Below are 27400 nucleotides of genomic sequence, written 5' to 3'. Positions count from 1 at the left end.
TTTGAGCAAAAATATAAAACGTTTAATGAGTTGTGTGTCGGTCCTTGATGCAGAGGAAGGAAAGGAGTAAAAGGGGCTATGGCTGTCCTGGGTGCTCAGTACTGCAGTGATTATATGCAAAGAGCAGGAAGGACACCACAATACACAACACAGCCAGGACAGCCCCAGCCTTTGCTCCTTTAGGAGGGAAACAGCACCTGGAAAAGCAGTTTCTCTCACTGTCCTTTCTGTTTCACCCTATGCTTCTTTCTGTTAGGGACTTGAGCATGTGACTTATGGTTAGAAGCCCGGACAGCCTTCAAGGGCCTCCTCTGACCCTGCAAAGAATGTCTCTTCTTCAAAGTAGGCTGTGGCTTCTTCTGTTCTTCGGCAACTTTTGACCCCTCAAGTTTCTTCTTTTTTGCCTGAGGCTCCATGACTGTCTCAGGGCCAGTGGGTGGATTTGCTGCCTCCACGGCAGACTCTTCATCTGAAACAAAACAGAAGAGTGCTGTAGGAAGAACACACGTGGTTTCTGCATGGGAAGCAGCCTGTGAGAGTAGGCTTGGGCAGCTCAGCAGAGCTTCTGTCCTAGGTTTACCTTTCTGCGTCTTGGGGATGGCATTGGAGAATTTCTTTAGCTTAGCAATGAAGAACCCATCCATATTATGTGTGTGGGGATAGAAACGCCGTGTAGACTTAAGAGAGGGATGGAAACGACGGTCCCTGAACCTGGAAGAGGAAGTGGGGTGAAAAATGCTTCTGCTGAAACCCTGGCATCAAGGAACAGAGCCACCTGTGCAGCCTGTGACCTAGCACGCACCTGGTGAAGCCTTCCTTGCCAAAGTCCAGTCCTGTGGCCACCAAACGAACATTGCGCTTCTTCAGGGCATAATCCACAACCCACTCGTTCTCTTCCACCTACCAGAGATTATATGTTAGGACCCAATACTCACCATCCCTAAAGAGATAACCGTGGCAGAGCACAGACTTACTGTAATGGAGCATGTGCAGTAGACAATGTAGCCCCCTGTCTCTGAGGTGGCATTGACTGAATCTATAGCACTGAGAAGCAGCTCCTTCTGCAGGTGAGCGCAGCGCTGGATGTCTTTCTCATCCTGTTAGTAAAAGACAGGTTAAAGGGTCAGAGACACAGGGAAGTACCCCAGGCCTCTGAAACTGTTGTGAATGGAGAGGTAACAGAACAAGGGACAAGATACGGGACTGGATTTTTCTGCAGAACTAACACAGAAAATAGGCAAGAGCACAAAAACCCATTTCCCTTCTACAGAGGTCTATCAAGTATGCAGTTGCCCTGAAGTCACAGGATGGTAGAATCATCCATCCTCTCATGACTCACATGTGGTCCCCCATCTGGCATCTGTACTCATCACTCACCTTATTGGTTTTGATAGCAGGATCCTTAGAAATGACACCTGTTCCGCTACAGGGAGCATCAAGCAAGACACGGTCAAACCCTCCAAGTACCTATAGGCAGACATGAATTTAAAGTTATGCTCGTGGTTGGGGACCGAGAACAAGACTGACACTAAAAATGGAAACATGACTGGGAAGGCAGGCTCATTCTTTCCCGTCTACCTTCCTGTTTTCACACCAAGTAACAAGCACAATTCCCAGTAGCTCTGCTTATCTTTCTATGACAAGTGACTTCACAGATCATATTTTGCTAAAGGGAGAACACAACGGCTCTGGGTAAGGATGGTAAGAACTTCAGAGCAGACAGAAACATACCTTGGGGAACTGGCGTCCGTCGCAGTTACTCACTACTGTGTTGGTGACACCCAGCCGATGTAAATTCCCCACCACGCTACGCAGCCGCTCAGCATTTCTGTCATTGGCCACGATCATCCCCGTATTCTTCATAAGTTGAGCTGCCAGGAGGCAAAATACATCAGCAAGGGACTAAAAGTCTCCAATGCTTTGACCCAGATAGACACCATTCCCTGAATTCAGTCCCATTCCATTTCCCCCTTCTACACAGACCAGCAGAAACTGATCAATTCTAAGAGCATCCCCCCTGAGCTTCCCTCCATGGCTACAGGGTGGTACCTATGTAGGTGGTTTTGCCACCCGGGGCGCAGCACATATCCAGGATGCGCTCATTCTCCTGTGGAGCCAGAGCCATTACAGGGAGGAGACTGGAAGCTCCTTGCAGCATGTAGTGTCCAGCCAGGTATTCAGGGGTGGCACCTGAGCAGGAATGGCAAAACAAACAACAACAAACAAATGAAGTAAAGAGAGCAGAGGGAAGATCAGTTAAGCCTTGTAACGGGAAGGGTGATCTCACCAATGGGCACGGAGGAGTCATAAATAACAAGTCCGGTTTTTGACCACTTCCCCAAGGGGTCGAGATTCACACCACGGTTGATGAGTGCCTGCAAGACAAGGAGATGGGGTTGAGTCACAACCTGGTGTGATGGGCAGCACACAAGACTGCCACAGGTTTCTGCTCACCTGTGCCAGGTCCCGTCGCCGTGTCTTGAGCGTGTTGGTGCGAATAGTCACGGGACGGGGAACCTCATTGGCTTCCAAGAAGTTAATAAGCTAAATAGAAAGCAAGAGGAAGAAGGTAAAAATGAAGTAGGGAGGTTGCCAAATTCTGATCAGTCAGCCAAGACACAGAGCGGGCAGGACCTTACCTCAGGGAGCGGGAAGATATCCATAAGCATCTTGAGCAAGAAGTCACTGTAGGAATAGTAAGCAGCCATATCCCGGCGCAACAGCGCAAGGTACTCTTGTCGTGAGCGTCCTTCCTCCCGCTTCACCCCAAAGTCCTGCAGCACCTCCATGTTGCTCTTGATGCGCTGGTGAATGACATGCAGGTCTGGTGGCTCAGCAGGTAGAAAGGCCATTAAGGGATCATACACAGTCCATAAAGTCGTACAGTAAATCCTTCATACACACAGCCAGTCATGCACGAGTCCTGAATCACCACATTACAAGAAAGGCCACGTTAGAGCACGCACATGTACAAAGCTCAGTATTTACATTTCCAACAGAGCTCAGTAGAAACAGGATTCAAAGGACAGAGCTGGGCAGAAAAGCTCACAAAGGGGAAAAAAACAAAGAAAATAAAAATACTTAGTTACTTTAAATAAGTAGGGGTAAAAAAGATAAAAGATGACAAGGGCACTTGTGCTAAAATGATACTCGTGATCAAACTAAAACAAAGCTCTTAATTGTACCCAAGCTCCATACTGCTGCCTATACGTAGCTCACAGATGTTACAGGTGAAAAGGATATTCTCTTTCTCCATCTGTTCAGCAGTTGGCAGTTTGAATTCTTCATCTATCTCCAGATTGAGCTGCAGATCTGCATTTTCTTTTTCCTTCTGTCCTGTTTTCTGCCTGCTGGTCTCCTCCTCATCCTCCTCATCCTCCCCACTATCATCCTCAGCCAGCTCATCCTCCTCACTATCATCTTCGCTGAGATCTCCGCTAAACATGATAAAGAAAAGAAGGGACATTTCACACCAAACAGTGTTGCACAGATGCATCACAATTATTGCCTTACTGGTAGAAGAGAATGAAAAAGAACAGAAGCAATTTGGGCTTCTCACCCATCCAGGAAAGGCTCTACTAACTTACAGTGTAGACAAATACTCACTTGTCAGCCTTTTGCTTCAGGGCAGCTTTCTCAATGGGCAGCAACTAAACAGAGAAGGAAAAGGTTAATGAAACAATGCCATTGAGTGCCCCCCTTGCCTTCTGCCCCCTATAAAATGTTTCTGCTCTGTTTACAATGGTATTTTACCAGGTCCAGCTCCCAAACCTGAATTTGCTCTGGCGGGGTGAGGAAGGCCCTCCAGCACCTCACCCCCAGCTCCCATGGTCATGCTGCCCTTCTCTCCCAAGCCTGCCGGGCCCCCATAGATAGAAAAGCTAAGGATGCCTTGTGGAATCAAAGCCAAATAGTTCTTACTTCTTCCTCCTCAGAGGACGAAGCACCGTAGTCATCCATCAGCTCCTCGCTGCTCCCATCCTCCTCCTCTTCCTCCATCTCCCAGCTGTCCTCTTCCACCTCTCCATTGCTGGATAACTCCACGCTGCTTCTCTTGGAGATGCTCTTCTTGCCTTTGGCCGGGGTCAGCCATTTTGCATTATCGTCCTTGAAGCCAGCCTGGCGCTGAGGGGCCCGTCCCAGTGTCTTTACGGGACTACCCTCCTCCTCAGTGTCCCCCTGCTCTTTAACTGCGGGGGCACAATAGGTCACAAGGTAACCAAGAGCAGCCGTCCCACCGCAGGCCCCGCTCCCCGTCTGAGGGCAGGGTGGTGCGGCGCAGCTGAGCACACAGCGCATCGTGGCGCACGGCAGCGCGCTGTGCCCGGCACTCACCCGCGGGCCGCCGCCCTCCTCCCGGTGCCGTCCGCCCCGTCACCCCCAGCCGTCTCTTGGCGGCCCTGCAGCGGAGGGAAGCGACCGTGAGACCTCAGACCAGCCCCGGTTGGGATCCCCGCACCGGGCCGGGCCGCCCTCGCTCACCTCCTCCGCGCGTGGCTGGACAGCTTCTTGCGGCCGGCCTCCTCCTCTGCAGAAACACAACGGGCACTCAGACAGGCCCCGACGCACCGCCAAGGCCCCGGGCCGCCACGGGCCGCACTTACCGGGCGGCAGGAAGCGGGCCAGCTCCACCTCGGCCCCCCGCTGCTTGCGGGCCTTGCGCCCGGGGCCGCGCTTCTCCTTCTTAGTCGGGTCCAGCTTCCGCCCCATGGCTCCGGTACCACCGGGACCGCCAACAACCCACGTGCGGGCCAACCCCTGACGCGCACGCGCTCGTCCGCCGACCCGCCCCCGGTCCGGTATTGGCTGCGGGGCGGAACGTCACGGGCCACGTTTAAGACGAGGTTGGACGGGGCCCTGGGCAACCTGATCTAGTAAATGTGTATGTTTGGTGCCCTGCCAGGCAGGGGGGTTGGAACTACATGATCCTTGAGGTCCCTTCCAACCCGGGACATTCTGTGGGCCGGCACGAGAGACGGCAGGGCCTCTCACAGCCCAGCCCAAGGCAAAGCAGGAGGATTCAGGCCTAGAGAGAATCAGTGCTGCACAGAAACCTCAAAGTAAAATACAAGGAAACTTTATTTTTCAGTTCTAACAAGATTTTGCTCTGCTTTTGTCCTTTTGCTTTTTGTTGTGTTTTTTTTTTTGTGTTTTTTTTTTCACTTTATTTTCTCCTCTCTGAGCTGCTTAATGAGCGGACAAGTCCCATCAGTTTCTGTATTAAAAAGGATCTCGATGGAGGTAGCTTTGTCTCTGTCCTGGCTTCTGCTTCATCTCGCCTGTGCGGTCACATCGGTAAACAAACCCAAAAAGAAAGTTACAAAACTGAAAACGTGGAATTCCAGGCGGAGGCAGCGAGCAACGCAGCCAGGTTCTCCATGTAACAGCCATGGCACCGCGGCCTTCAGTCACTATGTACAGAGTCCATCATCCATCCGTCCCCCTCTCTCCTCAGCACACTCCTCGCTCCGGTGGGCTGGCCGTAATGGAAGGAGGTTCTCCCTCCTCCCAGAGACTCGCACGGCAGCTTCCACGAAGAAACGGCACCCGGTCAGGAATGTCAGGCAGAGGGGCAGAGTGTGAAGGGGTGGGGCGGGGAGGGTCACTTCGGCTTGGCCAAAAGATTGACGGCACCGGGCTGGAGACTCACTGCTGCTGCGCCACCTGTAGGGCGAGAGAACAGCCGCTAGGCTCTGTAGTATGGGGGCTATTTCCCCACATAGCCCCGAGACACCCCCGCCTGCAGAGCAGGGAGGGCACATACTTGTTGGGGAGGGGGCGGTGGAGGGGGCTCACTGCTGCGGTTGGCGAGCCTGCTGAGGATGTTGCGTTCCGACATCTGCAGGCGCACTGCCACCGGCGGGATACGGGCAATAGTGGCAGGCAAGCGTGTCACATCCGCCTTCATGTCACTCAGAAGCTCCTCGAGCTGCTTCAGAACTAGAAGAGAAAGGGACATGGATTCAGGGCAGAGAAGGAGGAAAAAGAAGGTCTTCCCCATGTGTGGTGCACAAGATGCTCAACACATCCACTCTTGCTTAGCCCATAGCATCACCTTTGTGCAGCACGGCGTTGGCAGGCTTATTCCCAGCCATTGACTCCTTGGATAGATGCTGGTGACTCTCGGCCAGGCACTCCACCTCTGCAAAACGTGTGTTCAGAGCCATTGAAGGATGAGAGGGGTCTTCTGACATATTCAGATAGGCAGCTCGCCGCAGCTGCTCCTCAATCACCAGGGCCTGCTCCAGGAGCTGCAAGAGGGGGCAGTCATGTGAGAAGTCCTCCAGCAGTTGCCTGCTTGGATGCCCCCCTCCAACCCCACCACAGTCTTCCTGATCTAGTCATTGGCTGTCACAAGGTGGAACCCTGAAACTCCTTTCACCATCTTCTGTTTAGCTTGGTCTAAATACTGAGAAACAAAGAGCTTCATTAAGCCAGGCTCTGTATACAAGAAAATCAACCAACTTATGACCAGTCTAAAGTGCTGTGAACAGATTCATATTCCTTTGCCTTCTTAAAGGATTTCTGAAGTAAATCTTTGATCTTTCTGCATGAAGCACAGGAGATGAAGCTTTTATATCCCCCAGTGAACCTGAGAAGTATCCAACACTACTAAAGAGGAAGAATTCAAGAGAAACGGTTAAACATGTCAGAGACCTCTGAAGAAATCAATTTGAATTCTATTGTAGCAGAGCTGATTGGCCAAACTACACTGATATTTAGTTCCGAGACTCAGAATTACATGGCCTAACATGGGTTGGCAGCCATCTTGTTCTTAAAGGCTCATCTTGCTGAAGGGCATTTGTCACAATGAAGGTGCCTTACCTTGAATCTCCTTGCCAAGAATTTGTTCTTTATTTCCAGGAAGTTACCCCTGTTCATCTCTCCCTTGAAGGGCTCATTGAGGATGGCGTAACGCGGATCATTCTGAATATCTTGCCAACGGGCATAGCCATGACTGAGATGGGATGAGCTCAGGCAAACAAAGGCAGTGAGAACATGGGAATACACAGTCCAGGCAGACAGTTTTTGAGGGGGTCAGGGAAGGGGACACAAAGAGGGGAGGAACAGGGGCCAAGAAAGAGGAATGAGAACTATTTCCTGCTAGGTCTTAATTACACCGACACTAAAACCCTCCTCCCATCATTTCTTTCACTCTACTGAATGATAAAAGCACTCTCTCTCTGAACACGTTCCAGTCAGGCCCCAAACGGTCACCTTCACAACAAGATTTAAAGCACAGGGGGAGAGAACTGGTTTCTCAGGGCAAGGATACTTGATAATTCCAGCAAGCAGCCAGTAGTCATGACGCCGATGCCAGATCTCATATGTCTTCTTTGTGACAGTTGCAGCCCGCTCTTCGTTCTGCCACAGGGAGTGTAATTCTGGACAGGCAAGATACACAAAAATAATGGAAAGTTACCTCATGAACGAGAACAGGAGAATATAAATGAGTTAAAATATAAAAAGATTTCACATACCTGTGAAGCCACCATCAGCTATGTTGAACATGAACCGTTGCTTTACTGCCTTTTTGTGCCTTTCATCTACTGACTCTTTCAGCATCTCTCCGTTCTGCAGCATCACCACGTCTCTCTTATCATCATCCTTTTTCTCATCTGCATGCACAGAAGTCATTAGAAAGAACATGGCAGATAGCATAGCAAGTTGGACCTACAGGAAGTCCTTGCAGGAGAGGGAGTCATGAAGGGAATCAGGAATGGAATTATCATGACTCACCTTTCTCATCCAAGGTGATTACAGGGGGTTCAGAGGTATTCTCAGTAGGTGCTCTGTCTTCTGCCTTCTCCACATCAGCTGCAAGAGAGAAAGGGAGTATGAGATGTAACTGTGAGCTCAAGCTTTTGTTCCTCAGTCAATGAAACCAAGGTGTTCCCTGACTCCCTGCTCAAAGTCATGGAACAGTCCCCACCAGTTATCCACATTTATGTCTGCTTCTATAAGGTGAAAACACAGGCAAAGAAGTTGCATCTTTAGGAGGATACTGGTGTTCATTTTTTGTTCAGCTGTTTGTGTTCAAGGTATTAAACAACCTCTCTAGAGATACCTTTGTTTTCCACTTCCATTGGCTCATCTGTTCTTTCCTTCACCTCTGGTTCTTCTTTCTTCTCATCTGTTTCTGTGGAATTCACTGGGGATTTTGCTTCCTGTGGTGCTGCCTCCGTAGGCTGGGCACACTGCTGAGGACAGATCAATGAGCAGTGAAACAACACAGCGTATGCAAACAAGACAGTCAAACCAGTTTGGAAAGCAAATCCGCACAAAACTATTACACACTGATTGTGAGAACATAAGGAGAATCATCTCTAAGTAGAGATATTTGCAACTGCATGAGGCAAACTAGCATCCCAATTACCCACCTCCATAGGGACCTCTGTGTCATTAGCAGAGGCACTGAGTTCTTTCTCTGGCTCAGCAGACTCTCCTTGTTCCTTGTTACTGGCTCCTTCTTCTGCCTTTATTCCCTCTTCTGTGTATTCCCCACCCCAGAGCAGCATATCAGATAAAAAAAAAAAAGAAAAGAAGCCATCAGTGAAGCGTTTCCCCCACTGTAACCAAGCACATATCTTTGCTCCTAGAGAAAATGCCCATTCAAGCAGGAACAACATCGCTCAAGATGAACCCACAGACTTCCTACCAACCGCAAACACAGGGTACTTATTTTCACTGATGTCCTCTCTTGCCTTTAAGGGTTTGCAAACATCTTCAGCAACCCTCCTAACTTGAGAGGGTAAGTTGATCTGTGTCCACCCCCAGACCCCACCACCACAGGTCCGGTGAGGGGAAGAGCCAGGATGAGGTCAGGACACAGGAGTGTTCAATGGGGAAGCTCTCACCAGGAGGAGGAACAGGGGCAGGTGTATTTGGCTGAGTATCCCCTGGTGTTGAAGGAGTTGGTGTTTTGGGAGATGGTGAGCTTGGCTGAGAAAGTTTCTTGTTCTCCTCTATCTCTGCCAGTTCTGGCATACTCCAGCGGCCATTCACATGCTCAAATTCCTGCACCTGGATGAGAGGGAGAGAAAGATGTGTCAGCTGGAGGAGTCATATAAACACTCATCCTCAAATCAAAAGTTACAGATTGACACACAAAGAAACATGTGAAGAAGAGAGAACTCTCTAGTTCAGCATCTCAGTGACTAGAGAAGTTGTATGGAGAGGGAAGGTTGCATTGCTCTGCCATGTACTCACTTTTTTGCGTATAAGTGACATGACCCCAATGCGAGTAAGGACATGTTGGCGAGAAAGACCTTCCCGTGGGACCCCATCTGCAAATGTCTCTGCACCATCAGCTCCAGGTTCACATAAATGGCGCATGAACAGTGAGACATAGGCCCTGGCACAGTTGAGAAACGAGCAGTTAGATAAATAAAGATAAAAAACACCACCCAGAAACAAGTGAACAGCCCTGGAGATTTTCAAGAAAAGGACGATGTGGCACTTCAGAACACAGTTAATGGGTGTGGTGGTGACAGGCCAACAGTTGGACTAGATGACCTTAGTAGTCTTTTCCAACCTTAATGATTCCATAGTTTCAGAATTCCCTTAAAGGGGCTAGATGTCATCCATTTCTATCCCTATCTAATATACTTACTTGAACTCTTTCTCTGACTTGCCGCGGAGGTCCCGAACAAGCCACTGAGTGGTGAATGCATCCTGAGGTGGCATTCCATAGCGCATGATAGCATTGAGAAAGGCTTTTCTCTGGCGGGCATTGAAACCCAAGACCTAGAGTAAGAGAAAGAAAGATATGTGAAGCGCCTTACAGAGGTAGCTTGAATGCAAAGGTCTATCCTGGTACTGCTTACCTCAATGTTCCCTCCCACTCGGGCAAGTAAAGGAGGCAGGGGCTTATCCTTATCATTTCTCAGGCCTTTGCGGCTAGGCCGACGAGCTGCTGGAGAGAGAAATGCAGCTGAAGAAGACAGACAATGCACAGTATATTGCTGCATGAATATTTCCCTTGCAGAAGGGCATCACAAAGTGTACCGAGAATCCAAATCAAGTCCCAGATGTTTTTGCACATAGAAAGTGAAACAGGAATCCTGCCTTCACCAGAGCTTACCTTCAGATCTCTCATCAAAGTCCTCATCTCCTTCTTCAGAAGCAACTGAATAGTCTGACTGATTATCTGACTGGTCATCTTGCCAGTCTGAAAGAAAAACAGCACGTGAGCCTGAGACACTACTCTGTTATGCTTCCAGTAACACATACTTACACCCATTTCCCCTCAAGTTCCCCCAGGTTTATACCTCTATCCTCCTGCGAGCCATCATTGTAGTTAACTTGCTTGCGAATACGTTTGCCCTTGCCCAGATTCCTAGCCAGATCCTCCTGTTGCTGCTCATAATGGTGGCGGAGCAGTTTCTCCCAGTAATCGGGATCCACTGACTCCTCTTGCTTAATAATCTCACGTTCCACTTCTTCTTCCTCCTGCCACACAGAGGTGAGAAATAAAAACAAAAAATCAGGAACCCTATGTTCCAAACCCCAGTGTTCAAGCAGATACATGCTCTGCTTGTCCCTAAAAGCAACAGTGCTTAACTGAACATCAGTCAGCAGAAAAGTCTAGTTGATCTACACCTCATACTCACCCCCATCTCCTCTTCACGAACCACATACTGGGCCACTTTGAAAGAGCTGAGATACTCATTCATGCCCTGAAGTTCTGTATCTTCTGTCTCATCCTGGTTCCGATCCAACAGACGCTCAATTGCTTTGTCATCATAGTGGATAACACTGCTATCCTCACCTTCTTTGTTATCCCCTAAGGAAGGGAGCATAGACATTTTGTCACATGGATCTTAAGGGACGAGGAAAGGACATGGCACTCAGACCTAGATGAGCAGTGTAACTATAGCCTCTTGCTAAAACACAGCTCCAGTCCTCCCCACCTCCTCCATTATCACTTTCAAACACTCACCCCCCTCAGTAGCCTCATCCTTGAAGAGCTCTTCAGTGCCAAATTTGAGAATGTCATCAAGTTCTTGTTTGGACATTGAGCCTGTCTTGGATCCCAACCCTGGTCTCACTACCAGATGAGTTAACATCATTTTCTTCTTGGCCACTTGAGTGATGCGCTCCTCTACTGATGCTCTTGTCACAAAGCGGTATATCATTACTTTCTTGTTCTGTCCAATTCTGTGAGCACGGCTGAAGGCCTAGAAAAAGAAAGATGTGCTCAGAATAGTCTGGAGCTACATAAGCATCAGTCTGCTACATCCCACCTACCTCCACAAAAGTTTCCCAGTTACCTTCATATTTGCTCTTAACATTAGTTAAGATGAGAACACTCCACTAGTTTACTTCCCACTTCAGCCCATCCTCACTACTCCAGTTTTGCATGTTTCTAGAAGGAAGTCACATTCCTTCACCACTCCTGACACATTCATGTCTCTCTTCCTTACGAGGGCTCCATAGCAAGTGATCTCACTCAAACTCACCTGGATATCGTTGTGCGGGTTCCAGTCTGAATCATAGATAATCACAGTATCTGCTGTGGCTAAGTTAATACCAAGACCCCCAGCTCGAGTTGAAAGTAGAAAGCAGAACTGCTGAGCACCAGGAGCTTGGAGAAAAAAGGAGATGATAAAATTAATCAGGCGAGAGCACATCACTCAAGTGAGGATTTTTACTCGACCCACATAATCTCAGGAGAATCACTGCTAACTTAAGATTCCAGGACAGCAATGGAAGGCAGGCTACATTTAATCCTATATTGACCACTAAGCACATACAAGACAGCCATTTTCATTTTGTATGTGAAGGAGGAGAAACCTTACCATTAAAGCGATCAATAGCCTCTTGACGCATGTTTCCTGTAATTCCTCCATCAATCCGCTCATATTTGTACCCTTCATGCTCCAGAAAGTCTTCCAGAAGGTCTAACATTTTAGTCATCTGTATAGCAAAAAAATACCACACACAAAAAAGTGAGGGACAAGGCGACATCAGAACAGGCTCCCTTCCTCACAGACAGAACCTCCTGTATACCTGAGAGAATATGAGCACTCTGTGACCTCCTTCCTTGAGATTCTTTAACATCTTCTGGAGCAGCAACAACTTCCCAGATGCTCGAATAAGAGCACTACCATCATACATGCCATTTGGCATTTTTGGAGCTTCCTGAAAAGAAAGAGTGGGGCAGGAAAGAAAACTGTTAGAATACATATATACTTTGACATTAGTTCTTTCCTGTGTTCATCAGAAGCTGACTCACTCAAATTAGCTGGACACAATGCATAGCACTGCTCATACAAAACAGCATTACCCCACGCATTTTCTCTGTTTATCTCCTAGATATCCTCTACCTAATTCAGTCCCTACTCTGTCTCCACCATTCTGCATAGGTCACAAGATAACTCCAACTTATCAAAAAATAAAGATACTGGAAAAGGAGAGGACTTCCAGTTCACAAGATTAACACAAATTAAAACAAAAATAGACAGAAGCGTAAGAACAGAAAAGAGAATGTCTCCAAAACTTCACAGGGAGCTCAATGGCTCCCCAGTAGCAGCCAGCTGGGAATTCATCTATGTAAGAATAAGTCAGCAGCAGGACATACCATAGCAGCCACAGGAAAGAGGTAGGGGTGGTTACAGCACTTCTTCAGATCCATAACAACGTTGAGTAATGAAACTTGGTTACCACCACCACGTGCATTCAGTGCCTCAAAGTTCCGTGTCAAAATATATTTATAGTATTTCCTGAAAATAACAAAGAAAACAAAAACTCAAACACCTCTCACAGGAATAACTAACATACACTTGCTCATGTCTGAACGGTTCCTGGCATTACCTGTCAACTACCTAGACTGCTCTGCCAGTGGCAGTTACTATTCTTTTCATCCCTCTATTACAGGATTACTCCTCCCCTCTGTGGGGACTCAAAATCTCCCTCCCATCCACTGTGCAGAAAGCCCTACAGTGAGGATGAGTCTACTTCAACACCCTCTTTGGAACTGCAGAACAAAACAGAAGTAGTTCAACAGCTGGTGATCCCTCCAGCCTCACACTCACTTCTGCATAGGACTCAACTCCACTCTGACAATAAGCTCAGTCTTAGATGGCATGTTCTTGAAAACATCGGCTTTGAGGCGTCTCAGCATGTGTGGGCCCAGCATGTCGTGTAGCTTCTTGATCTGATCTTCCTTGGCAATATCTGCAAACTCTTCTAAGAAGCCCTCCAAGTTACTGTGGAGAAACAGACACTAAGCAAAAGCCACCACAAAAACTCAAACAAAACCAGGGGGATAGGAGTGACAAGACAGGCAAGTTTGGCCTGGATTTTCATTGCAAGGCTTACTGGAATCTCTCTGGTGTCAGGAAGTTCAGCAGGTGAAACAGTTCTTCCAGGTTGTTCTGCAGGGGAGTTCCTGTAAGCAGCAGCTTATGCTGGAGGGAATAACCATTCAGCACACGGAAAAACTGTAAAGTAGAGAGCAGGGAAGGAATGAAAAAAAACCCAACATGAGCAAAGAAGTCATAGTCCTACTAAAAAATACCCTTAAAAAAAAAAAAAAAAGCAAGCTACAGTTTGATTTAGATTCCCCATCAGCTATTTGGACAAGTGCTCCTAGTAGTTGCCATTCCAATCTGTATCACTAGACTGATCTCATTGGCATCACAGTTCTGCATAATTGAAACATGACTGTGACAGGTCCTATAAGTCACCAGGTACTAAAAGGTTCCTTTTTTTTAAGTTACAAGCTTTCAAACCAACGATCATTTCCACATTGCTATACTATGTACTTTTCCTCCTAAATTAGCATTCTACATTTTTACTTCTCTGCCTCAAGACTTCTAGAAATAACTAAGTCACTCTTCCTATTCATATCAATTCTGGCAGCATTCCAGAGTTCTGAACAAGCAGAGGAGAGAGAGTCAAGGGTTTGCCAATATATCCTTGAAGTAATTTGTGCTAGCTCTCACAACAATGAAGTAATTCTAGACAAAGCCAGCGAGCAGTTACGGTACTGAACTGAAAAGCACAAGTATACAATGTTCACTAGCACAAAGTGACAATAAAGTAGTAATTTATTTATGGACTTATTTTTTATACTTAACATGACACAATGTCAAACTGAATGAGAGTAGCTTGTGTGTAGGTTGCTCCAGAAGTAACGCCTCCTATTTATTTCCATGGAAACTACAACAGATACAAAGAGCACAACAGTATTATTTTACAGAGCAAGTTCTTAGCTTCCAAATGCTATTTTTTTTCCATGTTAGTCACCACCATTAGCTACGCATTTTCACCAGTGATGAACAAAAACCTGCGTTCCACACTCATTTTGCCAGCAGTACGTGGCTGTCTAGAATGTGGCTTGTCTTCAACATCACTGTCACCAGCACTGAAACATGCTACCCTCTGCCTCACTGTGCTCACATCCACTGCTCAGCATTCAGCAAGCATCAGTGGATGTCAATGGGTGCCATTTTGTCCACGTGGAGGAATTCAGCAACACTTTTGCTTCAAATGCTCTTTCATGTCAGGTGCCATTTTGTCAGACTACTCCTTTGCTTCCATCTGCCGCACAGCAACAAAATCTATCAATACTGGTAGATGATTAAACCTCTACTGTCATATCATTAAGATCCACATTTAATGTCATGGGCCAACATAATAAAATAGGAGACATTACTTTTGGAGCAGCTCTCGTAGTAGATGACAAATATTAGAAGAAATATACTACCACTTATTTTGGTTTATCATACCAGAAGGATTTCTTCTAGTGCCTTCCATTAGAATTGTTCTATGTAGTTATAGCCAACAACATTCTCATCTTGGAATAAAATATGGGAATTACTCACTGTAACTGCAAAAAACACTATTTGGCAGATAACCAACACTGCCAAGAGCTGTCTTGCATACAAATACCTAAAGCTGTCCTTAAGGGATAAAAAACTCCTCTAGAAAAAGGTAAATTTAACTGTCTTGGTGGAGAACCATTGTTTCTTAGCCATAGTGTAGCACCGAGCCTTTATATCCTCTTTTAGTTCATGAATATGAGTATGAACAGTAAGCATTCGGTACTGCTCCCAGTAATTCCAATTCTAAGCACAGAACAGCACCTAATCTCAGTGCCTACAGTAAAAATATCTCAAAACTGGACTGCAAGCACAGCTGATAGAGATATCACAAGATACCACACTCAGATCTGAAGAGCTAAAGCTACATTTTCTCTTTCCCGTTCCCCTCTCATCCCCTACACAGAGGCAACTTAGTCTTACAGTCTGCAAGAAACTAAAAAAAACAGATTTTCATTAGCAGCTGCTTTTAGCGTACTAAGCCCTAGAACGTAGCTGAAGACAGACAATCAATACAGATTTAAAACACAAGAGCTTAGGGAGGGGTTGGATTAAGAAAGTACAGTCAATTCTACTGAATTAAAACAAGCCTGGTAAAGGTGCAGCCTCATATGAAAACAGCTGTATGGCTTTCAGCATTTACCCAGGCATTGTTCAACACTCCTGCCCACTTCTCCCATTTCTGTAACATCTAATTAGCTGTGTTACAGAGCTAGAAGAATGCAGAAAGCAAGATTCCTCTGGAAGCAGAATAACTGCAACCCATGCAGCTTTCTCTATACTCAATATGATTAGCCCCTTCAGAACAGAGGTGATCTAGATGTGTCCTACTTCCAGAGAAGCCCATTTCTGAGAATGGCAACACCCAGGTTTTTCTGTTTTCTAGTATACATCAATTGCCTGTTCACCCAGAGGGGAAGTTATTTTTACTAATGAAACATACTATTGAAGTTATTGCCAATGATAATCAATATCCAAATGAAAGATTTTTCTCTTCTGTTTAAAATATTGAGGGTTGTTCCTCTTCAAGCCACACTCCCCCCCAAATGCATTAAATTTGCTACTGAACACATGATTAAGAACTAGTAGACAAACTTACTCGTTCAGGATCAGCTATCTAGTCCTCCAAACACCTTCTGCAACATATACAATGCCTATAGACCTTATTACCTATGCTTTCCTGTACCTTAGACTGATTGTTCTTCAGTCGATGAGCTTCATCCACAATGAGACATGCCCAGTCAATAGAACCCAGTATGGCCATATCAATTGTGATCAACTCATAAGAAGTGAGAAGGACGTGGAACTTCACAGCTGCCTCCTTCTGCAGAGGAAAACATAGTAATGACATGAGGGAATGTCAGAGGACAAAGGCGATACAGAGTCTCTCCAAGTCGTCCCAACAAGCCGTAGCCAAACAGCACATCAAATCAGTTTTTCACACCCACAGTTTTCTGTCACAAGATCCAAAATACTACCCAACACATTCTAGTTTTTCATTCTCTTATTATTTGTCTTACACGTGTAAGTCTCCTCAACCTCCTGCTACCTCAGCATAGCTGCCAGTTCTCACAACAAAATTAAGCAGCAAATAGAGGCATGTTATGGAAAGAGACCAGGAATAGAGTGTCTCATCAAAATGCTAATTCTTACAGGATAAATAGCTTATCCAAGAACAAGTAGGTTACTGTCAGTAGTTCCTGCATTTAAAGTAAAGGAAAACAAGCAGTTGTATTTAATCCTACTGAGAAAATGTTAGTTCCTACCTTTAAAAAAAACAACAAAACAAAAAAACTAGCAAGACTGAGTTCTATTAAAAAATACCTCCATCAGGTCTATATGAGGTCATATTTACACAGGCTGGCAACTCTGTAGGAAGTATGATGCACAACCTGACAGATTCAACAGAACAAGAGGACTTATCTATGGTCAGTATTGCCTTAGTTGAATCTCATTCTCCAGTACTGTAACAGTTTAGACTGCTAGGAATGCTTAAAAGCAGTCTACAGTAGGAGCCTAACAAAATATCCACTAGTAATCAGCATGCAGGTATTTCCCCTTGGAACCAAAAGTATCGGCTCCCACAGACTTCAGAGCACTTGAATCTCAGCTGCTGAAAGCCATTCCAGTGCATCTCCTCTTCCAGTTCAGGTTTGCATTACCTTCATTCTAGATGCTTTTTTGCCTCCACGTATGGCATTGTCTTCAAAAGTAAACTCGTTCTCACGGATGATTGCTCGACTGTCTTTGTCCCCAACATAGGTCACTACATACATATCTGGAGCCCACATCTCAAATTCTCGTTCCCAGTTGATGATAGTGGAGAGGGGGGCACTCACCAAGAAGGGTCCCTTTGAGTGGCCCTATGATCAGAATCAGTAAGAGCATTAGATGCTGCCTGAGTGAGCAGATGCATTAATCTCCCTAGGTAGCATTCTCCTAGCAACATTTTGCCTCACCTCCTTGTATAAAGAATACAGGAACACAGCTGTCTGCACAGTCTTTCCCAGACCCATTTCATCAGCTAAGATTGTATCTGTGCCCTGGGCCCAAGAGAATCGCAGCCAGTTCAGTCCTTCCAGTTGGTAAGGATGCAAGGTTCCCCCTGTTACATCAAGGTACTCCGGCTGCCGGTCATACTTCACTGTTGGCTACATCGGAAAGAAAGAAGAGTTGAGATCATTCACCTTAGCTATGGAACTACCAAGACTCCTCCCCTCCCCCAGTCACTCACATACTGCAGATTTACATTCCACAGAAAACAGATTGCTCCTAGTGCCAAATCCCTAACCAGACAGACAGTGCCCAAATCTTCCACCAAGAGCCAGCCAGCCTCATTCCAATGGACAAGATGGGTCTCAATCAGAAGGTTCTATAACCTATCCATTTTTTGGGCCAGGAAGAAAGTGTAAGCCATGTGCTCCTCACCATTCAAGTTCCCTATTTTACCCTACAAGTCTCAGCCCTGCTCAAAATAACCAGTAGTATCAGATGGTGCCTAAGCATTAAACAACAACTTACATCTACTGTGGGAGTTTCAGGAGGCCTTTCCAGTTTCCGCATCTTCACTTTCTTTAGCTTCTTACCAGGCCTTCCTTCTTCACCCCTCATCAGCTCCCTGTGAGGTGACAGTCCCATGAATACAAAAATGGAACAGCTTTTGTAACAGACCAAGCGAAAACTATCGCAAAGAACAGTGGGGAAACCAGGCAATCCAAATACACTCAAGAGAACAAAGCTAGAAACTTCATGAACTGGTGGAGAGGCATAAGGCCTCTGACCAAAGGAATAAGGAGTCAACAACAAGATGCTTCCTTGCTATCTCTACACTAGTCAGTACCAGGTACTGACACTCAAATATCTTCCTCAAGGGAAAAGAACATTATCTTGATATTTCTCCTACCTGTGATTCCAGTAGGCTTGCTTGAAAAGGTCATAATCTTGGATATCCACATCCTCACTTTCCCATGATGCCTGGTCATAGGGTAGGTCTCTCCATTTAATCAAATAATGAACGTTCCCCTTCTTATCCACACTGAGGGGAAGAAAAAGAAACACGAAAAGCGTTAAGCACAGCTAAAAGATAGCATTTGCTCATTCCATTTACATGGGAAAGGAGAAAAGGATCCTTTAAAGAAGCTACAGAAACAATATTTGCCATAAACAGAACTCCCACTTCCCCCTCTCACACTTCAGTTCATCACCTCTATAGCTACCATCAACAACTGTCCTGCTCTTCCACTGGGACCGGTATTTTGATGAGAGAAACACAACAAAACCATTTTTTGCTCCTTCCCCTACCTATGATTAAGGATTCTATGGATCATCATCCACTCTGGTTTGATCCCATATCGATAGAAGCGCTCCTCCATTTCAGCGTATTTGGGGTCCTTGTTTTTTCTCTTACGACTTTTCTCCTCTTCCCCTCCAAAGTCCCCTGAAGGCGGCTCATCCATATCATTCTTGCGTTGGTAATTTCGAAACATTACCTGACAGTGCAGCTCCAGCTGGAATTAGGACAGAAAGTTAGATTGTAAGAATCTCTCTGCAGCTATCCACAGAAACACCTAACCGCCCTTATGATGGGGTTAAGAGCCTTAAACTCACCTGCAACTCTGACACCCACGAGCAGTGCCAGTAGGACATGCCCTGCCATTTGACAAAGAACTGCCTTTCAGGTCGACCCTCCAGAGGCTTAGGGGGAGGAGCATTAGGATCTGCATCAGGTGGACGTGGTGGTGCAGGGCCAACCGGGGGCTGACCCCATTTCCAGATCAAGATCTTCTGAACCTTTCCTTTCAGAGCTGGGCACTGAAAAGGTAGAGAGCTTGTTACGTCAGACTACTAGTATTCTAAACATCAAGTGCTGAGGAGCAAAGAGACACAGTTCTATTCTTCAGTTAGCTGCTAACTAACAGTTTTCCTGCAAAACTATTAGTCCGGCAGAGGGACATGCTCTGAATCCAACTGCACTTTGTTCATTCGCTTAGAAGCCCTTATCATCTAATGAATGCATCTAACAACTTACAATACTTCAATAGCATCTTGTAAGCGTGAAATTTCCCCCAACCATCAACTAAGAAAGGGCTTGGCATTAGAGAGATTGCAGCACAAATGCCATTTAGCTCTCTGCTTTAGAATATTATAAGCACTCAGTTTTCTTGCATTCATATGGTTGCTTCTACATACGGACACAGTCCAAGAAAATTGAGCTTTAACATGGTGATAAGCCCATCCTCCCCACTCTCCAGCAAAAGGAAAAAGCAACCAAGCTGCATGTTACATCCAACCACAACACATAACAAAAAAAAAAAAAAAAAGTACAGTAGTCTTCTCTAAATACTTAATATTTCCAGGAAAATGTTATGACTAAATAGAATTCGATTCATCCTTTCTTTTAACAATAGAAGAATGGTAGTGGCAGAAACTCACAGTGCAGCGAGGACACAGCCACTCGCCATTGGGAATCTCTGGCAATGGGGGATTCAGACAGTGGATGTGATAGGATGAAGGACACGCATCACAGCACAGCAGCTCTCCTCCATCCTTGCAGACTCTACAGAACTCCATATGGTGGTCATCTTCCTCTTCAGCATCCCCCACAACATCTTCCAGGATCTCTTCACCTTCAGAGTTATCCTCCTTTGCTTCCCACTGAATGCCCTCTTTTTCCTACAGGAGTAAGAAAGCAGAAAAGTCACACTGACGTTCATAACTTTATTTGTACAGAACAGCAAAGTCACTCGACCTCCCCCACCTCCCTTCACAATCACTTGCACAGTTTGGGATAATCCAGGACTCACACAGTGTGGGCAGCTCCATTTGCCCTCTGGGGCTTTCTCCATGTCTGGGTCCAGGCAAACCATGTGGTAGGCACGAGGACAGGTGTCACACAGTATGATTTCTCCTCCCTGCTGGCACACCTCACAGTAGTCCTGGTGATCAGTCTCATAGCCATCCACAGCCACAGTGGAGTCCTCCTCACCTGCAGGGGGTGAAGAGGAGTTAGAGCAGTGCGAGGCACAGATAAAGGCTTTCTACAGCAAGGAAGAACTTCTTCCCTCAGCACTGACAGCCTATGTAGTTACAGAGGTCCAGAATTCAAAACTCTAAGTGCATTCATGTAGTAAACGGGGCAGAAAGCTGCCTTTGGGCTTCCTTGCACTCATTATTTTAAAGGTGTAGCTTAGGCTAGAAAAACTCAGTATTGTATCTGCTCCTCTTCCAAGATGAGGAAAGATTTCCTGAGCACCTTTTCCTTACTGGAAATAGTTTATCAGGGTCTTTTCCACTAATTTTCCTCCCTCAAGCAGGCTGTTCAGTATGCTACAGACATTCCTCTCATCTCTCTACATGCTTAACTGCAATTCTGTCTCCAGCTGACAGTGGAGCAATACCTTTCTTTTTCTTTTTTCCAGCTTTAAGTTTTTTACGACTGCGGCTGCTGCGACTTGTAGATCCATCTGAAACAGAGTAGCTGTTGATGCTGGCATCATCAAAGTCTGACTCCACATCCAGGTCATCGTCTTCACTCTGATGTAGGTAAGAAGGAAGCTATGCTGTTCAGGCATGCATGCTGTGGACAGCAATCATGCACAGATCCCAGCATTTCTAGTGTGCCATCAGAATGTCAAGGAAGGAGGGTCACTTACCGATGACCTTTTACGCTTGGAACCAAATCCTCCCAGTTTGATTTTCAAAGGTGCCACTTTCTTTGTTTTAGGTTTCTTGATATCAGGAATACGAGGACTGCCCTTTGGCTTCCTCCGGGCATTGGGTCCTGGGAACAGAGAAGCCTGTGAGTCAGAAGGATTACTGTCTTGACATCACTCACTAACAGCCTGTCAGGTTTCTTTTAATCTCACCTTTGCCTTCCTTTGTCTTGGCCTTTCTGAGTGGCACATCCACAGGGGGCTGCGGCAGCACAGCATCCACATTTGTCACCATACTCTCCACTACCGCAACGGCTGCAGCAGCAGCAGCAGCCACAGATGCACCTGAACTTCCCTTGAAGGGGTTATTTGTGCTAAACTCCCTCCATTTGGCTCCCAGTACCATCATCATCTTCGACACAGCTATTTTAGGGTTCTTGGCTGCAATAAGTGGTCTGTACACAGTTAAAGAGAAGAAGAGTTACCAAAACGGTTTCTTGATCATTGCCCTTTCCCCCACCGCCATCAGTCCTTCTCTCTCAAACTATGTTCTTTTCTAGTCTCCAATCTCAACTGCCATTGAAGCTTTACTTCCATCCCTCACACAGCACGGATGCAAATGCTCTGTGATTCTGGATTTTTTTAACCCCTTCTTCAAAAGTCCTTCAAAATGCTCAAGACTTGCAATTCACCTGACAAACTGGCTGAAAGCTTTGTAGTTGGTGAGAGTACGGTAATCCTCCTCTGTGAAGATATGATCAATATCCTCCATGCCCCAGTCCTCCAGGAGCTGAGCAGATGACTTTGGCTCCTGTGCAAAGAGAATCATGGCCACTTTGAGCAAAAGCACGCATTCCAGAAGAGAGAACTTCCACACATCTATATCATACATACATCTTCCAAATACAGATGACCTACTGGGTCAAGACTGGCGGATTTCCACCAGCCACTCTCCACCTGTCACTGCTATAGGACACAGCCTCACTAGAACATCACAGGTAGGAAAATCCTTTGGATTCAATATTTATGTATTTCAGGTAGGAGAGAGGAAGGCATGCAACGAGGGAAATAGTCACATCAGGCTGTTTAGAGGATAAAGAAACTAAATTGTTCCCCACTCCACGTGCTGTCTGAGACTACTAACCCAAATCCACATGGAACTGGGAAATAAGCAGTAAGCCAGCAGGTTAGCTTCTCACCTTGGAGTCATCATCTTCTTCCTCCTCCTCTTCTTCCTCCTTGCGTTTTGCTTTGCTTTTCTTTTCCTTCTTTGGCCCTAATTTCTTCTTTTTCTTCTTCCCAGGAGTGTAGTCACTGCCCTCGCTGTCAGAGCGCAAAACCTCCTCTTCTTCCTCCACAAACTCATTGCCCTCACCAGAACTGTCCCCAAGCTGGGGAGGGAGGGAGAGAGAAGATCAGGCAGCTGTGAGAAAACACCCTGGATAAGCACTAAATGCCACACTTCCCAAGCTCTAAAGGATTCATATAGAGGACTGCTGTCACAGGTCAACAAAGCAAGCCTCCTCACCACAACGCGGCCATATTTTAGAGTATGATCTGTGGCATTCTTTCCCTCACCTCCTTCTTCTGACGCTTGCTGAGTTTGGGTACTTTGGGTTCCTTTAGCTTCTTGGGCTTCTTTTTCTTTTTGATTTTGAGTGTCTCAGCCTCTGACAGAAGATCTTCTTCTGGCTCTTCTTCATGCTCTGGAGGGGAAGAGGTGACATCTCACTCAAAGCCCATCTATGCACTACAGCCCAGCATACTTCTCACAGACATCCCTGAATCTGTTTACTTCTTGCTACATACTTACAAACACAGAAGAGCTTGCTCACCCTATTATTGCTTACACCTTGTTACTGTTCACAACACTTACAGTTAATCATATGGCAAGGTACTACCATACACCCTCCCTCCAACAAGGCCCACTTCCACAACATTCCTTCTCCCAACTGAGCAGTTCCTAGGGACCAGAAGTTTGCTCTAACTGAATAAGAAGAGGGAAGGGCACAGAGTAGATTACCATAACTAAAGGAATTAAAGCAGCGAGTACATTTAGCAAGTATGTTTGAGACCTGAAGATAACGTTTCAGTCCTCCAGAATAAAAAAAGTGTTCTTCTTTTCACCAGAACAGAGTACCCTACAGCTTACAGACATTAAAATACATTCATAACACAGTCCAGCAAGCCACTACTTGTCCTCCCCATAGGTAAGCCGCTACTTAGCAACTCAATTCTAATCCAGACTTGATATAGCCTTCTCTCCACCCCTTCCCTCTTTGTCAGCAGCTAGCAAGCAAGCGCCCAGCGCAGGGACAAGCAGCCAACTCCCCACCACCATCCCTTCCATCTGTGCCCCTACCTCTCCCAACCCCAGGGAGAGCCGGGCAACCCTTTCCTTTGTGGCAGGCTCAGAGAGCAGCCCAGCCATTCGCTCTCCCCTGCCGCCCCGCCCATCGCACACAGCCAGAGTCACTCCTTCTCCCTCCAAGGGAAAATGGCCTCCTGACCACAGGAGCTGGGCAGGATGGAGGCAGCCTCAGGTCAGGTAGCTGCAGCAGGCAGACTGAGCAGAAGTAAAGCCCTTGGAATTTGGGGTCTTGCAGTCCTGCCACCGTGCCAACTAATTAGCAAGTCTTTGCTCACATAGTCCTGCAACACCAGCTCATATGGGGATTCCATACCTTCTCCAGCTAATTCAGAGCTTAAGTATCCCACCCCTTCCAATGCTTTTCCCTAAAGCTTTCAGGTCTGCAGTGATTTTAACAGTTTGTTTTCCTCAACAAGGCTTCCCTCACAAGGCTTAATGACCATCTCCCCTCTACCTAAGAGGTACCAAATGCAGCTCAAGTCAAGACCCTAAAAAAAAAAGCCAAGCCTTCCACAACATTTTGCCTCTCCACTTGTAACGTTTTCTCATTTGATATTACAACACTACAACAGGCATGTCTTGGTGGGAAAACTCAAGTTTCTCTTACAGGCCAACACATCAGGATACATACTACCTCTTTTTGCAAGGAAACAGAGAAGCCCGATGTTTATGCCTTCCTTAGTGCACACATCAATAACATTCAAAACAGAAGAGTACCCAGGGCTCTAACTCCAGTCTCATGTAGATGAGGATGCAAGCAAAAGGGACAAGGCAATAAGGTAAGGTACAAAGACTATGAGAAAAGCAAAGGTGAGTAGGCAGTACAGAAAACGAGCCACCAGAAGCCTCAATAATTGGGTGTGGCAAAGAAAAAGTGGGTCATGCAAGAGCCCAGGGCAGTTTGCTCTGGACAGCAGCAAGCCTGAGATCCCAGATGAAACAGCCAGACATCCTCCCCTTTCACATACACAGCCACCTCCCCCAAACCAGGAATATGAAACTCAGACATTTTGGTCAAAATTAAGACATAACACTGACTGCTCACTCCTTCCCAGAGCATGAGCCCCCACTGACAACCTATGGTGTCTTGGAACAAAGTCTGCTCCACCTGACACAAAGCCACGAGCCTCACACTTGGAACTGGGATTCCAATAGTAAAGATCAAAAACATACATTAACTCCTAGCTGAAGGGACATTCCTTCACAGAGCATTTATTTCACATACCCAGCCCAAGGAAAGCACTACCCCACCTCGCACGCTTGCCCTGCAGGCCCTCAATACCTTGATGCTGGGGGATAGCGTTGTTCAACAGGATCTCCATCTCATCATCATCACTGCCCCCCGAGCATGGCGACGGAGATCCGATGCCCGATGCCATATCCTCTGAACCAGGGGAGGCCCAGGCTCACAGAAGTGCTGCCTTCCTGCCGGTGAAGCCAGTACTTCATTGAAAAGAATTAAGAGAAAGTTATAGCAGATGCAAAACGCGGTTTCCCAAGCAATAGTGCAACCAAAAGGATTCAGGAGAAAAAGCTTAATGATTTCATTACACCGGGAGCCGCCAGATAACATGTACTCTGGCAGCAGGTATCACATCAGAGTTGTGATGAAGCAGGCTTTAAGACAGCAGACGTTAAACTGAGTCAGCAACTCATTCCTCACAGAGAGCCAAAACAGCTGTCCTATAGGGAACATCCTCCTGCCTCCCGCAGCCGGTGCCAGACCGGAATGAGCGCCCTAGGTTATTTCTACCTTCGCCTGGGAGAAGGCGGGGAGCGGAGCCGGCCTTCCCACGGGCTCCTTGAGCCGCCCGGCGTTCCGTCAGGGCGGCGGCCGGCGGTCCCGCAAGGCGGCGGAGCCCTCCCGACCCAACTTGGCGGGCCGCCCGCCGCGCTGCCCCCGGGACCGACACAAAAGGCCCCACGGCCGCTCCCCCGCCCGGAGCGCAGCGGGGCCGCAGGGCGGGGGACGGCTCGGCGGGGGCGCGGGGCGGGGCCGGGAAAGTCCGGCCGGCGGGCGGCGGGGGTCCGGCTCTCCGCGGGGCCGGCTCCACACCGGGGCCGCACGGTAAGGCCGGGCACGGCGGGGCGGCCGCTCGTCGGGGCCGCGCCGGGAGGCGGGGCGGGCAGCGTCCCGCGGCCGCCGCGGTCCCGGGTCGAGCCGCGACCGAAAAGCGGCCGGGGGAACAGGCACCGGGGAGAGCCCGCGGGGCGGCGGGCACAACGCGAGGCACGGCGGAGAGGCCGCGCCCGCCCTCGTTCCCTCCCAGATCCTCACCCGGCTCCAGACGGCAGCTCCGCTCCGCTACCGCCGCTGCTGAAGGGAAAATGGCTCCGGCCCCGGCACCGCCTCTTAAAGGGGGGAGAGGGGGAAAAAAAAAAAAAAAAGGAAAAAAAAAAAAAAGAAAAAAAAAAAGTAGGCTCCACCCCACTCCCGCCTCCATCCCATAATATACCCCGTGAACCTGGCAACAGACCCCGCCCCCGTATCCCCGGCAACACCCCCCCCAGCCGAGACATCCCATAATATTCACTCTCCCCTCAGAACTTCCCACTCGCCGCCCGGCCCAGCATCCCATAATACTCGCCCTCTATCCCCCCTCGGGTCCTTCTCTCCCTCCCCCCCCCCATCGGGAGCATCCCATAATACTCCCCACCTCTAACCCCTCGCTCCGGCATCCCATAATACCCACGCCGGACCCCCCCCCTCCACGGACACCTCCTGGGGGTTTAAGCAGCCGATCCCCTCCACATCCCATAATAGTCACACCCCGGGCACGCATCCCATAATAGTTCTCCCCTCCCCCTGCGCGGGCAGGCATCCCATAATAGTCGCCGGGAGCCACCGGCCAGCCTGCCATCCCATAATACCCGCAGCGGGGCTCCGACACCGCCCCGCCCGCAGCGGGACGGGCCCTCGGGGGGCACCGCCATGGCCGCGGGGGGCACCGCCATGCCCTCAGAGCTCAGAGCTCACCCAGGTGTCCCAGCCCGCACGCCCGGCTCACACCGGGTACGGTCCCCCGGGTCAAGCAGCCACCGGCTGCTGCACTGAGTCTGTGTCTCCCGATGACCTCTGCCGCTGCCGGACCGTACGTCGGGGATGTAACGCGAGGTGCACAACGTGGTAGCGCCCTAAAGCTGTCCCCGTCCTAAAGGAATGCGGGGCATCCCTGCCCTGCACCCTGCTGCTGCCCTACACCTGGCACCATCGCCTCGCCCGTCCGCCCTAATTGCACACACGTCGCCGTGCCGTTAATGGTCACTGTATGGCACCGCTCGCCCCATGGCACCTCCGTTAGCTCGCCGGGCACCCAGCCCTGCCCACCTCAGCCCATGAACAATGGCTGTCAGTGTCTGCTGGCTCCTCCCCTGGAGCACCGCCGCAGCATCCCGCGCTGCCCATGCACACAGCCGTTCCTCCATGCACACCCTGTGCCGCTAGCACAGATGGGCTGGGCGGTGTGGAGCCCAACTGCATTGTGTTCCTTCGTGTGCTTATGGAGCCCTGCTAATACAACCCTGCCTACACAGCCCTCTGACCTCTTGCCTTACACAGGTGCCGCCCTGTCCTCTGTCCCTTTCCATTGCGTTGGTTCTCTCAGCCCTACAGAGGACAAGCAGCAGTAAAGGGCTGCACTGTGCACACCTATGCACAGGTAAGTGCAACAGAACACCGTGTCACTGCAAACAGCGGTGTGCAGGCTGGGAGCTCTCACACGGACCCCAGCAGAACTCCTGTCTTCCTTCTGTGCACTGACAGCTGCCTGTGAGGGCCAACTAAACCGAACATCTAACAAGATCATAAGAAACAGTTATCACAGGATCCCTACAATGTAACTCACCTTGCTGTTGGATGCTCCCACAGCTCTCACATCCCTTCACCAGGCCAGGGAACCCAAAGGCACCATGACACTCCATCCCAGCCCTGCTCCTGAGGACACCCTCTCACTCTGCCCCCAGCACCAGCCTTTATTAGCCCACAGTCCCACTGGACTGCACAGACGTGTCCCTCCAGGTTAGACCCAGAGCCAAGCACATCGCACTAC

At 48.1% G+C, this 27400-nt stretch overlaps 2 protein-coding genes and 1 non-coding gene across 23 annotated transcripts; all 3 read right to left on the bottom strand.

Moving 5' to 3' along the window:
- NOP2 (NOP2 nucleolar protein) lies at positions 1-4775 on the bottom strand. Its single transcript, XM_015873283.3, has 16 exons — positions 4605-4775; positions 4483-4528; positions 4336-4400; positions 3922-4190; positions 3607-3650; positions 3244-3437; positions 2640-2839; positions 2455-2544; positions 2288-2375; positions 2050-2190; positions 1732-1871; positions 1378-1467; positions 975-1097; positions 803-900; positions 581-711; positions 1-469 (listed from the first exon to the last, which is right to left on the bottom strand). The coding sequence occupies exons 1-16, from the start codon at positions 4708-4710 to the stop codon at positions 216-218; spliced, it is 2079 nt and encodes a 692-aa protein (XP_015728769.2). The 5' UTR covers positions 4711-4775; the 3' UTR covers positions 1-215.
- A 286-nt stretch (positions 4776-5061) lies between these two features.
- CHD4 (chromodomain helicase DNA binding protein 4) lies at positions 5062-25676 on the bottom strand. 21 transcript variants are annotated; one of them, XM_015873221.2, is made up of 40 exons: positions 25630-25676; positions 24634-24794; positions 22559-22686; positions 22180-22371; positions 21673-21791; positions 21194-21435; positions 20981-21108; positions 20726-20861; positions 20132-20313; positions 19761-20000; positions 18936-19139; positions 18630-18835; positions 18232-18363; positions 17850-17946; positions 17288-17479; positions 16991-17191; positions 16015-16152; positions 13324-13445; positions 13038-13211; positions 12584-12725; positions 12013-12144; positions 11802-11919; positions 11463-11587; positions 10943-11180; positions 10614-10786; positions 10272-10452; positions 10085-10195; positions 9828-9916; positions 9614-9747; positions 9211-9355; positions 8859-9024; positions 8382-8491; positions 8069-8201; positions 7741-7818; positions 7482-7619; positions 7277-7385; positions 6826-6958; positions 6056-6251; positions 5765-5940; positions 5062-5664 (listed from the first exon to the last, which is right to left on the bottom strand). In XM_015873221.2, exons 2-40 carry the CDS (start codon positions 24728-24730, stop codon positions 5647-5649), a joined length of 5775 nt encoding a protein of 1924 aa, XP_015728707.2. In that variant the 5' UTR covers positions 24731-24794; positions 25630-25676; the 3' UTR covers positions 5062-5646. The 21 variants fall into 21 exon arrangements, with proteins under 21 accessions (XP_015728707.2, XP_015728677.2, XP_085379940.1 ...); XM_015873191.2 differs by having other exon boundaries at positions 5797-5940; XM_085523814.1 differs by having other exon boundaries at positions 8069-8198.
- On the bottom strand, positions 8691-8831 carry LOC116652825 (small Cajal body-specific RNA 11). The gene has a single exon (XR_004306044.2).
- Positions 25677-27400: the final 1724 nt, after the last annotated feature.

The sequence above is a fragment of the Coturnix japonica genome, chromosome 1 (genome assembly GCF_054131305.1).
Source record: "Coturnix japonica strain WE chromosome 1, WE-NBRP24, whole genome shotgun sequence".
Classification (NCBI taxonomy): Eukaryota; Metazoa; Chordata; class Aves; order Galliformes; family Phasianidae; genus Coturnix; species Coturnix japonica.
The sequence above is the reverse complement of the archived record's forward strand: the minus strand, read 5'-3'. Positions and strand labels throughout refer to the sequence as shown.

Excerpts from the sequence above, each read along its gene's own strand:
- NOP2 (XM_015873283.3), bottom strand. The coding sequence starts at position 4,710 with ATGGGGCGGAAGCTGGACCCGACTAAGAAGGAGAAGCGCGGCCCCGGG. Across the intron at positions 4,529-4,604 it reads GGCCCGCTTCCTGCCGCCCG|AGGAGGAGGCCGGCCGCAAG; the intron begins GTAAGTGCGGCC and ends GTGTTTCTGCAG. Across the intron at positions 2,376-2,454 it reads GGCGACGGGACCTGGCACAG|GCACTCATCAACCGTGGTGT; the intron begins GTGAGCAGAAAC and ends CTTGTCTTGCAG.
- CHD4 (XM_015873191.2), bottom strand. The coding sequence starts at position 24,730 with ATGGCATCGGGCATCGGATCTCCGTCGCCATGCTCGGGGGGCAGTGAT. Across the intron at positions 18,364-18,629 it reads CATAGAATCCTTAATCATAG|TGTGGATAAGAAGGGGAACG; the intron begins GTAGGGGAAGGA and ends TCTTCCCCTCAG. Across the intron at positions 9,025-9,210 it reads TGTCACTTATACGCAAAAAA|GTGCAGGAATTTGAGCATGT; the intron begins GTGAGTACATGG and ends CCTCTCATCCAG.